Here is a 13,099-nt window from a genome sequence, read left to right as displayed (position 1 = left end):
AATGAAATGGGGCCCACAGCATTACAGATCCTCTACCATGCTTAACAATGGCCATGACGTACTTTTGTGCTCGTTCAGTTTATGTTTCACTCCAATTTCACCTGGAGTGTTTTTTTTTTATTTTATTTTATTTTTTTATTTTTTTTTACAAATAAATAAATAAATCTTCTTAGCCAACTTGAGCAAACTGTATTTGTGCTGAGGTGACACAAAAAAAATTTTTTTTTGTTTGTTTTTCTGGCAAATGACTGGTTGAGATGTTCAGTCATTCTCAATAAATTCAGGAGCTCAAATCCCAAAGTGAAACAGATCATATTAACAACACAAATACTAATATTTTAAGACATTTATTTCTGTTAATTATGAAGATTTTCTGCTTCCAGCTGACAAAAACAGGATTAAGATTAGAATGTTACATCAGACCAATAATAATTAAAAAAAAACTTTCATACAGAAATGTGGGCTTAATGAAAAGTTTGTTTTAAATTTTATTAACCCTGAAAGGAATTGTTAAAAAATAATAATTCTAATAGTGATAATTAGGTGGAAGTTATTTTTGAATCACACGGATGTGACTGTTTATGAACCAGTCCATAAACAATAATGTGGGGCAGAAACTGATAAATGCATCTGTGTGTACCACATATATGAGACCCTTCCAGCACTTTGTATGTTTTTATGTTTTAATGAACCTTGCCACTTTTGAATGCACCCGCACTCGGATAAGACTACTGGGGGCTAATGGGTGGACCCTGAGGAGAACTTCCAGCCCCGTGATTTGTTCATCGGGGGCTGGTCGACTTGTCAGTCCCCCTGTAATCGTTGCACTGGTTTGCGGAGCTTGTCCAACCCTCCCTGTCCTGGGGGACGCACGAAGTGGAGCGGCTGCACTTGGTGTGCGTTTTTGTTAAAACCCTGATACCTTCACTGTGAAGGCTGGGCGCCGGGAAAGAGGATCTGGCCCCTCTTTGTGGTGGAGAGAAGAGGCTCAACCCCCCCCTCCTCCCCTCAACTTCCCCCCCTACACACACACATATGGCTCCTCTGTAGGACAGTTTCCATTTTTCATTCGGGATCGTGGAAGGGACGCCAAAAAAGACAAAAAGTCACCTGAAGTCGCGCTCACTTTGTGGGACCCCGAACATGGAGATGCAACGGTGGTCCACAAGGTGGAAAACGAAACGTTGGCTCATGGATTCCACTAGAACTGCATTCATCACTTTAACACTGCTTCTGCAGGCTGCTTGTGTCAGAGCAGGTAAGGAACAGCGAGAGGCGAAGTGTAATGAAGTGTGAGCGGGCTGAGACGGAGCGCCGGCTGGATGAGGAAAGGGTTGATGGGGGGGGTGGGGGGAGAGAGACGGACTTTACCTGAGCGCAACAGCAACAGGTTTGCATCCTCGTAGAGAGAGTTTTATTGTGGACACCTGCGGAAAGTTTACGCTGCAGCAGTGTTGCTGTGCAGACAGCAGAACGCTCTTCTGCCGGAGACGACAAGTGCGTTAAAGTGTTCTGTCTCGGTGTCCAAAAAAAAAAAATAAAATAAAAAATACACCTCATATGTACGCATGAATGGAAGCGTCTACCCAGAGGATGAAACACTTCGCTCTGTTAAATTGATCCTAAGCCGCTGGTATGCGCTTAGAAAGAGAAAGACCCGGGAGCAGAGCAGCTTTCTCCTTTTCTTATTTTTTTTTTTTTTAAAGATTCACTTCATCTCAAAGACACCTCTTTGTTAAGAGTGGCGGTCCTCTGGGTGGATATTTGTTGGACCCTTCATTTTGGTGACATTTTCCATGTATTGTAAAGGTCTGCTTGGATGCAGTATTTGATAGGGTCATGATATTTCGGGTGCCATATGAATTAAAACTTTGCTTCTTAAGATATTTGGCCACTTGGGTGGACTTTGGTTGCCTTTTTGGGGCCACATCTCTTGTAGAGTGCTCAAGATAGTAAGGAGAGCAGTGTGGTCATCCTGATGTTGGGAACGGAAGAGGAGCTTGATGAAAATGCAGGTGAACTGGAATAAGTTGGAGATATTCAACAGCATCCATGCTTTCCTGATAATGTCTGTATGGAGTGGCAAGAATGTCACCCCATCTGTTGAGTTGCGGGAATGTGAAATTGCAAGTCTAGACTCACTTTAATTGACCATGTAATGCTTCAGTGGGTGTAATACCATGACCCGAAGAGGAGATAGGCCCGACAGGATGGGTGATTAATTGAAGGCTATGATGCAACCTGCAATTTTTGTTGGCCCACACGGCAGGCAGTCTGTTGGCACATGGTGCTAAGATAACTCCAAACTTCTGGGTTGAGGTTTATTCCTTTTTCTTTGTCAGAAGGGTTACACGAGGTCAGGGAGACGAACCCTATCTCCATGCTGCCCTGGTCCACACTAAAGGCCCAGTCACTGGTGTCTGGCCCGCTACCCTACCTCCCCCCCACCCACCTCGTCTCTCTCCAACTGCTAACTTTGCACTCAGATGCTTGGTAGGCTGCAGAACAAGGCTGGGTTGTGCGATTGGTGGGACCGCTTCCCCTCTAACTACTGAGCGCTTATTTGATGATGGTCCTTGTTGCACTTCCCTATGATTTCGGAGCCTTCAAAGGACAGGGCCTGCATGAAGAGCTAGTCCGCAGTCATAATAGGCACTGTAGTCACATGGCTCCAGATTATTCAGGCCTCACACATTGGACGATGGACAACTGAGGTTTAATTTGGCTGAACGTATGATGCAACCATTGGTTAATTCATTGTACTTTTAAAGGACCTCAAGGGAAATTGCGACAATAACTCGACAAATTGGAGTCAGTTTCTCTTAACATCGAGTTAAATTAGGTGTAACATCTAATTTAGCTTGCTGCTGATGCATCCTGCTGGATGATTGCTGGAACTGCATGCCAGATTTGCAAAGTCTCACCTTTCCTTTCAACTCCTCTCTAAGTCCTGCCTCTTCATATATACATTTTCAAGTATGCCGCTGCAGGGCCCATCTGTGTTCCTCTGTCTGAGTCAGTCAGTCCCTTCAGAGCTGTTTATAGCAGCCAGAGCAGTTTCTGCAGGGCGCTCCAGCAGTGTACAGACACGTTTTCTCAGCCCCCGGGGCACAAGCTCAGATGTGCATTCCAACAAAAAGAAGAGAAAAAAAAATTAGCATTTTAAGAGGACTTTGCTTAATATGTTCAACTGGGAAGTTCAGAGCTTTGTCCACTGAAGTGTCAATGGATTTATGGTGTTTGGCCGTAAATCGGAGACAATCTATTTGTCCTCCAGAGAAAGTACAAAAGGATGTCTTGAGTCAGAATTTGAAACAAAAATCAACTCCGTCTTCTTTATAGCCATGAGAACTAAGGTTTTTGCTTCATTATATACACGAATGATGATTTTTCTTAATTAATTTTTTTCTGTATGGAGGTATCCATTAGCATGAGTTGATGTGAGGAAAACCTAAGTAGGGGAGAGTGGAGAGAAGGAATGCTTTGAAAAACTGGGTAGGTCTGAGTGAAATTTCCTTGGTATGACACTCAGCATAAAGCCGTCTTGTTTTAGCCGGCAGCGTGATGGAAGCCGAGGGAAGCCAGAGGAGAGGAGGGAGAGCTGGGGGAAGAGGGTGGGGGGGTTAGGAGGTAATATATGAAGGGAGAGACATTCTGACGGAAGACGGTGTTAGAGTCTCAGGGAGCTGCAGGTGAAAAGGTTTCACCTGTGGGTTTTTTTTTTGTTTTTGTTACTGATTTACCTTGCTGTAAAGGTGTAAAAACAACATTAACGCTTCCTGTTTGTTTTGGTTTTGTTGAACCCTGATTTCTTTGGCTTCATCCCAGAGAAAAGCTCTTCTCTTATCTCCAAGAAGATAGGGGGTTTTACCGTGAACATGGCGCAGGTGTTATCCAATCTCAAGTTGAAGTAGAGCTGCTCCTCCCATTGTTCCACACCTCCCAAGTTTGCAGATGCTTGAACAGAAGAGACGGTCTAATATTTTAATCCTTCCTACTGTGTAGTCTAGAAAGTTTCCCTTCAGCTATGCGGCCTGTTTGCTTGTCCCTAAGGGCAAACACACACTGACTCATCAGGTGCAGCCTTTCAAAGCCTGCACACACTCATTTGGGCCGCCTTAATGGATTGGCCCGTGTTTGTGTTTTCTCAACACCTCTGTGTGAGGGTCGCAGGCTGGACAAGCTGCAGCATCTGGACTGTTTGCATCTGTGCACAAACTCAGAGTGAGGTCCCCGTTTTTCTAAGAAACACACTGGTTCTAGGCCTCTCACAATAACAAACCTTCCTGGATGATAAATTGTCCCAGAAGTTATCGCGATAAACGATAATATTGTTGTTTTGAGATCTTTTTCAGGGAATATAATGGTAATGGGATAAAAATGCAAGAACACTCTCTCGAAGATCAATAAACTTTAAATTCTAAAGAATATTTAATACTGGAAGTGGACGACATTTTAAATATCCAAAGTAAATAAGCAAAACAACAAATAATTGAATTATGAACTCTCTGTAGACAAAATTGTTCTTCCAAAAAAGGGCTAGTTGAGACCAAAGCACCGTACTGAAGACTTTTGTCAAACAGTTTTTGGTAGAAAGAGAGAAATGATTGATTATCCAAATGGAAATGATTGAGCTCGTTTTGATTAATTAATTGATTTATTGCTGCAGACCAAACTGGTTCGTCCTGAAGTTGTTATTGCTGCTGCAATATTTCAGCATTCAAACAGACTGGAGGTAATGTTACTTTGACTTAATTGCGTGTTATGCTTACTTGCTGTAATGTGCTTATATGGAGGTTAACTCAATGTGGGCATATGCAGATGATTCTCACTTCTACCAGCCGAGAGGAAAATGCTTAAGAGTCTACAGTCATGTCTCCCTTTGACAAAATGCAGCCTAATGCTGATTGGCTTGCAGGGTTTTGCATGGTGCATGCTGTGTTGGCTGAAGCAGGTCTGTTCTTGTTGCATGCACTATTGGCAGGCATTTATGAGATGAACACAGACGGTGAAACATACAGTGCTGTAATGTGTTTGGCCTTTTATGTCTTCTATTTTTTTTTTGTCACAATTGAATATTTGAGATCATCAAAAAAATATTTGTACGGAAAGAGATGAAGAGCGAGTTCAAAAAGTAATTTTATTTCGATAAATATCCATCCATGTTCGGAAGTAGCCAAAGAAACCCAGATCATCACACTACCACCAATTTTGAATGTCAGCATAATGTTTTTTTTAATTTTATTTTTAATGTGTGTTTTATACCTGATATAACAGAATGCACACATTCCAAAGAGTTCCACTTTGTTTTCTTCAGCTCACAGAAAATTTATGCAGAAGCTTTTTTTTTTGTCTTTTAGTAAATGTGAAACAGATTTTTTGTTGTTGGTGGCAGTTTTAGCCTTAATATTGAATAATAAATTTTCTCTGAAGCAGACGAGGCCTGCAGAGCTTTAGGTCTTACTATGAGTTCTTTTGTGACCTCCTCCGAGTTTTGATGGGTTTGCCACGACTGGGAAGGTTCACTACTGTTTAGTGTTTTCTCTAATTGTCTACAATGACATGTAAACCTTTTCAGTCACCTGACAGATGTCATTTGCTTTTTTTCTTACAGTTTTCAGAATTGCTTTGAATTGAATTGAGCTGCTTGTTGACATTTATTCTGAGTGGTTTGTACTGGTCTGGTGAAGGCATAGGATTGGTTCAACTAAATGTCCTCAGCTGTTGGAAAAAAATTGAGGTAATTACAGTTATTTCGTGAACTAAAAGAGAAGGGGATTACTTATTTTTTTTTACATAGGGCCAGGTAGGTTTGAATGCTTTTAAAAATATATATAATTAATGAAATCACAATATAGAAAACTCCATTGTAAAAATTCTATGTATTCAGTTGATCTTTTTCTGATAAAATTTGTTTGATATCCTGAAATGTTTAAATGAGAAAACAACAAAAGTAGGCAGACACATTTTTGCTAGCTTTTAAAGACGGAGGCCATGTTGGTTATAGCAGCTGGAGAAGAAGGGTTGCTAATGCTAATGTAGAAAGGAAACGCCGTCTTTTTCTTTGCTGTTGCTGTTTTTTTTAAAATTATATGATATTGCTTTATTCTTTGTACACGGTAAGCCTTTTTGTTTTGCTTCGGGGTGGATTGCTGACCAAAGCTAGTTAGCATTAGCATGGGTCCACTATTTTGAACTTAACCAGCTAATATTAGCTGAAGCAGTAAACAAACGTTTGCTAGTGTAAATTAAAATGATTGAGACCATCAACTGACACACATTAAAATTATTATCAGCATCATTCTACCTTCTCGTGAGGTTTTACTTCAAGTCTGATCAGGTTGTTGTGTAGTTCCAAATCGTGGAAGTGAAACCTGCAGTAAGTGTTGTTTTAGTTTGTTTGGCTCAGCCACTTCCCAGACAATAATGGACCTCGTCACACCGTGTTGGTACTTTAGCTTGTCTTCAAGCTAACGTGTTATACTGAGAGGTTATTCTGACGGAAAGAATAATGATGATACTCCCCAGGGGATTTTGTGGGAACTCACACAGGCTTCTTTATGTGAAGTGCACCGGCTTGAAGAGCCTTATCAAAGTAAACCTATCCAGGTGTGATATAACTCCAACTCTGTTGCTACTTTGTTCATTATGGTGCTTGGTATGCTCGGTTATTTTCTGTCTGGGGAGCCTGTAAAACCTGGTCCCTGCAGCACTTCCTAGCATAGCTATTTAGATTTGCATGAGTGATTAGCCTCAACACTTCATCAGGATGCTATTCAAATTTTCACTCGGCAAGATAATGTTATTATTAATAGTCTTCATGCCATTTGAATGTTTTTCTAGTAAAGAAATAAAAATGGTCATTTTACTCCTTTCTTCATTTTTCACTTTTGACATTTTGGTTGATTTTATCCGGCCTTTTTGTTGTATGAACTGTGTCAGGTACCAACCACAAGGTCATATTCTGTCATAGGGCGTATTAGTCGTCTTGGTCTGAACAATGATTAGAACAACTGTCAATAGAAATGTAACTAAATCTAAGCTATTCAGAAAAACAAACCACACCTATTTTATTTGAAAACGTGCATAGCTGTTGATTGCCATAATTCATCAAAAAATACTAATTTACCAAGAAAAGTAAACTGCAATGGTTATCTACATGTGTGGTTTGTTTACAGGTACAAAGTGGAAGTAGAGCATGACAAATAAAATACGGCATAGCTACAGAACTGAGTTATGAATCGGCACAGAGACAAACTGGTCCATGACTGGCTCAGACAAAAACATATTACCTCCACTGTAAAAAAAAAAAAAAAAAAAAAAAAACCTCTTCATATTCCGACCTAAAAAATGTTCAATCATGCTAACCCAAGTGTTTTCAACACCTTGTTGTTTGAACCTGTAGGTTTGGTATGTCCCAAATGTTGTATGTTGTCTCCTGTGGCAAAAAATAAAAACTTTAAATTAAAATTCTTCATTTTATGTATACAGTCTAATGAAATCAGAAAGTCTTGAGTACAATGAACTGATGTTCCATTTTCTCTTTGAACAGCAGAGCCAGTGGACGTCTTAAAAGCCTTAGGATTTCAAAATTACCCCGAAGGAGTGACAAAAGTAACAGGATTTTGTGCAAACCGAAGAGCATCGAAGTCAGACTCAGCCTACAGAATCGCCAGGCAGATCCAGATCAGCGCCCCCACCTCACAGTTATTCCCTGGTAAGATGAACCCTTTTGTTTTTAGTTCGCTTTGGATTTATTGGTGTGTGGTCTGATGAAAGCATAGTTTCTCACTGTTAACTGTTTAGCAGAAATCTGACCACAAGCTTTCATATAAATCATCATAATCATCATAAAACTTGAACTACCTTATTTGGATGCATCTACCCAACATGCTGCTGTAAAAACTTCACCTGCCTGTTCCATCCTTCCGTTTTTCATTCAGGTGGCGTTTTTCCTGAGGATTTCTCCATCCTGACCACCCTGCGCCCCGAGTCTGGCCTCCAGTCCTTCTTGCTGTCCATTTACAATGAGCAAGGAGTTCAGCAGCTCGGTGTAGAGGTGGGACGCTCACCTGCTTTCCTGTATGAGGATCAAACCGGCAAACCAGCCCCGGAGGACTACCCTCTGTTCACCTCTCTCAACCTTTCTAATGGAAAGTAAGTACAATTTTTTTTTTTTATTCGATTCACGCTGCTCACGCTCAGAAAGATAAGTCTGGACTTACAGACAACGGTCATACAGAGAAATTTGCATAACATGAACTCGAGCCAATTGAGGGGTCTGAGATTTTGCACGGGAAACAATGCAAGAAATAACATTTACGTTTCAATGCTGTTTTTACAGCTGCCTCAGAATGACTACGGCTCCAGATGCTTTACAGATGTTCTCGCAGTTATTTCTTCCTTTGATGCATTACTCATTTGATCATAAATTTGCTTTCATGTTACATCTCACAAAGACAAGACAAGACACGATCATTGCAGTCTTTTTGGTTAAACTAAGACTTTACATTTCTTTTATTTATTTTTAAGAATTGTGAAGTGTGTTTCAATGAATCTCTCATCAGACCAGTTCAAACATTGCAGTGCTTCTGCTCCAAGGTGGTTCTAATGCTCACAAATGCATCAACAATGCCCTTTCTGTTTTTACATACAGTTTAGTTTACAATTATGCACCATCAGTTTGATCAGTATAGCTATTTTAGACTTTAAAGTTAATCCAATGAATTAAAGCCGAAAAGCTACGTTAGCATTGTTAGCGAGCAACAGTTAGCATTTTTCACTGCCTTGTTTTGCTCTGAAAGTGGCCCCACATAAGCAATAGGAGTGTTGAGGCTTTTCTAATGCTAATAGGTGTTAGCTAGCCTGATGAGAAATCTTCATTAATTGACATTGTTGACCCAACAGGGAAACTCAAGAACTGCTTCCTCCTTATTTCAAAATAATGTGGGATTTCTCAAACAGAAATAAATTAGATAAAGTACAAACTGGGATATCTGTAGTTCTTGCAGTTCTCTACATGAATACGATTCACATTCTGGCAAAAGCTGAAAAGTGCTTACAATGATAAAAATCCTGAGTCCATATTTATTCATATTAAATTTAACATCTAAGTGTTTGTACTTTGTTTTTTAGCAAGTAGCCAATCCAGTCGCAGGTTGTCATGACTGGAATATCCGTCTCGTCAGGGTTCTGTGGGCACAAGACAAGTCAGAGACAAGAAGACGTTGGATCACTGGACCTCAGCAGGGCTGTTATGGGCAAACTGACCTCATCCATGAACTCCCTGCCTCTGTTATTTTAGAGAGGGGGAAGCAAGGAGGGGATAGAAGAAGCTCTAAATTTCCTTTCTGCCCCCTTGGATTACCTTACCCAAACCAGAAACAGTTCTTCTAACCCTTGGGAGAAAACCTGATTATCCACTCCCAGCTGATTTGTCACTCAGATCTTTGTAGCTGAAAAAAGAAACATACAGGCGCAGGATGAAATGACTTAGCACACTGGACCCTTTGGGAGATGTAAAACTACAAATATAACTATTTGCCTATTCTGTCTTTTTTTAAGTTTTTAAAATCTGTGTTCATGTCTATTGCTATATAACCTTAAGTGGTAAAGTATTTAAAAGGAAATTTTGCTCCTTTCAGCTAGTTTTTTAGTAAATTATACACCATTTATGAATTTCTGCCTATGAAACCAGGTCCCTAGCAGAGGATTTTACCAATTCTTGTTTTGGAGGCAGTCCAAGACTAAATCCTCAGTGACTCAGAGTGTGTACTGTCTGCAGTTCGTCTGGAGTCTTATGTGCTGAGAAATGAGAGACACTGCAAATATTCTGCAATAATCTTCTAAAATGACTATGTAAAGTCAATTTTCACATTAATAGAGATAAAACTGATCAAATCAGTTTGATCATCTCAAATCGGGTAAGATTTTAACCTTTTAATAGAACACCCCTTTAAGAAATCCTCAACTATTCCTTTAAGTCAGCATTTGTTTGCCTGCTGTATAGGTGACAAGTAATCCTTTGTGCAGCAGTTTTGAGCTTTCAGGGTATTGCACGTTTATTTCTCCCTAAGCTCCACTGCCTGCCCTGGAATGTGTCTGTATGGTTTAGCTGTGTTGAACTTGCCGAACGAATGAATGACTATCAGATCAGAAATGCTACTTTTTCTCATCCTAAACCGTGGCATTGCAAAGGTCCCATCCTCGACCTTAGAAGAGTGTTTTGACTGCACCTCCTGTTCTGTCAGGAAAAAGGCCTTCCTGGATCTTGACACACACTTTCCACAATGTTCACCACGTCTGTCATGCCGAGTAACCCAGAAGGAGGATTAAGTTTGGAGTTTAATGAGTGTAATCCTGTGCTAAATGGGGCAAAAGTGTGGGGCCAAGAATGTGGTCCGCTATTGCCTGGAATGCAATAGCTCCTGACCGTAATGACAAATGGTGGAAAGGCAACAGAGGTGTCGGACTCACGTGTGACCCAAGGCAACTATTTGGGCTCATCGATAATTTCTACTCTGGCGCTTGGGGATTCTTGAGCCACAATGTTTTTTTGTATGTAAAATTCAATTATTCATTCATAACGTTTCGATACCAGCCCCTGCTGGGAAGCTGGAACCGAGCCCACCAGTCAGAGAGCTAGAGGAGGCGTACAGTCTGGAGAGACTGCCAGTCTATCACACAGCCAACATGCATGGCTTTAGACTTGGGGAGGAAGTGCTAGAGACACAAGACATACACATAATAAGCTAGAATTACTAAGAAAGGACTGAACCAGAGTAGAACAGAAACACGGCTGATTTGATCAAAGAAAAGGAACCAAGGAACACAAAAATGAACAAAACCTCAAACCAACTCAAACAACCCAAGATCGTGACACCCCAGTGGTCTTACAGCCTGACTCGATTTCCATTCAGTTTTTTGTTCACAAAAATTGGTCAGACATTTTCTTTTTTGGGGTTTTGCTCTTGCATCCTTTGTCAACCACACTTTGCAAACACACTGCAGTGACCTAGAGGATTTCAGGTTTGTTAGAAGAGTTAGAAGTGCTCTTTAAGTGCATTATTATTCTTACTACTACAGTGTTTTGTGGAGCTGGACTTTACCTTTTCTGTTCGAGTAACGTCTGCTTCTCCTGACTTTGACCAGGTGGCGCCGGGTGGCCATCAGTGTTGAGAAGAAGACGGTCACCATCATTGTGGATTGTATGAGGAAGATCACCAAGCCTCTGCTCAGGAGTGACCAAGGCTCCATCAGCACCAGCGGCATTACAGTGTTTGGCACCAGGATCCTGGATGAGGATGTTTTCCAGGTAAAACTTTGATAGGTGAACTGTCTCAAAGCGGTTCTAGTGAGTTCCTTCGACTTTTAGCACATCTGCTGAGATAATTTATTCTCTACTGTATAGCTGGGTAAGTCACCAGTCTTTCACCCGGGAGACCCGGGTTCGAATCCAGGCTGGGGCAAAAAAAAAAAGATACAACGGTGACATTGAGCTATCCAGTGTGGGTCCTTAGGCAAGACCCTTGGAGCTATATAGCCTACCTCATACCATGAGAGACATTGATAAGCACGACATGCCGGCTGATGTCGCCCGGCCAAACAAGGTCTGCGTCAGGTGCTGGGGAACCAGAGCACCTTGATGAAAAATGGGCTACTGGAACAAGACGGAAATGGGCGAAAGATGAAAACATGGATCTGTTGGAATGCTACTACTCAAGTAACCCTAGTCAGAGGGGCTACATGCAAAGAATGTGCTTAGTTCGACATCCCCAGTCGACACTAACTGCCAAACAACTAGTAGCTCAGTGTTACAGCATCCGCAAACGGCAACTGCTATCACAACTTGAGATTGATGAGGTATCATAGTGGCTAAGATAAGTGGGCACATGGATAAATACATGAGCACGGCACAGAAGGGCATAGGCATAAATAGCAGAGGAGCCAAACACCAACTCCTTGTAGACCACACAGTCTCCCGAGACACCAACCTGTGCATGGCTTGGATTGATTACAAGAAAGCCTATGCCTCAATGCCAAATGTGGCATGGATAAATGTGGCCACCATCAGTCACCTCCTCTACATGGATGACATCAAGCTGTACGCCAAGAGCGAGTGAGACATCGACTCACTGATCCACAAAGAGAGAGAAGGTCGTCCACACAGAAGGACGACCTCAGTCCAGTGTATTGTTCCTTCTTGCTCCCAGAAGGAACAATAGCAGACATTGATAACAGTTGGTCACAAGGAAAGGAGCCACAGCCAAATACCTCCAACGAATAAGGCCTGAGAAGCCAGCTCAATGGCAAGAACAAGATCCGTGCAATAAGCAGCTATGCCTTACCAGTAATCAGATACAGATAATAATTAGCTGGCCAATGGAGGAGATAAAGACCACGGATGTTAAGACTCGGATGTGCTCAGCGAATGTCTCAGGCAATGGGGAACAGAGGACGAGGTGCTGGAGGTACCATCATGGGAGGACAAGCCCCTACATGGGATGTACCACCGACAAATAACTGAAATGGCTGATATCAGGAAATCCTACCAATGGCTGGAGAAAGCTGGACTCAAGGACAGCACAGAGGTCCTCATCCTGGCCGCCCAGGAACAGGCCCTAAACACCAGAGCAATAGAGGCTCAGATCTACCACACCAGACAAGACCCAAGGTGTAGGTTGTGCAAGGAGGCCTCTGAGACAGTCCAGCACATAACAGCAGGGTGCAAGATGCTGGCAGGGAAAGCGTACATGGAACGACATAATCGAAGTGGGGAACACCCCCAAAGGTGGTGGAGAATGACCGAGCTAAGATCCTGTGGGACTTCCAGATCCAGACAGACAAGATGGTAATGGCGAACCAACCGGACATTGTGGTGGTGGATAAAGAACAGAGAAAAGCCGTTGTGGTGGATGTAGCAATACCAAGTGACTACAACATCAGGAAAAAGGAGCATGAGAAACTGGAGAAATACCAGGGCTCAGAGAGGAACTGGAGAAGGCCTGGAAGGTGAAGTTGAAATGTGCAGTTCTAGGCACAGTCACGATACTGATATAAACAGACCTGTGAAGACCCATCTCTTTTTGGGAATTGAGTC

General features: G+C 41.8%; 1 protein-coding gene across 3 annotated transcripts in view; it reads left to right on the top strand.

Annotated features, from left to right (window-relative positions):
* The first annotated feature begins 672 nt into the window (after positions 1-672).
* Positions 673-13,099, top strand: part of col11a1a (collagen, type XI, alpha 1a) — a 100,919-nt gene continuing 88,492 nt past the window's right edge. Inside the window, exons 1-4 of one of the 3 annotated variants that reach the window (XM_015005677.2) lie at positions 673-1,258; positions 7,553-7,717; positions 7,944-8,157; positions 11,152-11,314. In XM_015005677.2, coding sequence (XP_014861163.1) covers positions 1,144-1,258; positions 7,553-7,717; positions 7,944-8,157; positions 11,152-11,314 — 657 coding nt within the window. In that variant the 5' untranslated portion in view covers positions 673-1,143. The remainder of the gene's footprint in view (positions 1,259-7,552; positions 7,718-7,943; positions 8,158-11,151; positions 11,315-13,099) is intronic. The other 2 variants (XM_015005680.2, XM_088001199.1) reach the window with 2 other exon arrangements.

This window comes from Poecilia mexicana, unplaced genomic scaffold (genome assembly GCF_051168715.1).
Source record: "Poecilia mexicana isolate PSO_F unplaced genomic scaffold, ASM5116871v1 scaffold_20, whole genome shotgun sequence".
Taxonomy (NCBI): Eukaryota; Metazoa; Chordata; class Actinopteri; order Cyprinodontiformes; family Poeciliidae; genus Poecilia; species Poecilia mexicana.
The sequence above is the reverse complement of the archived record's forward strand: the minus strand, read 5'-3'. Positions and strand labels throughout refer to the sequence as shown.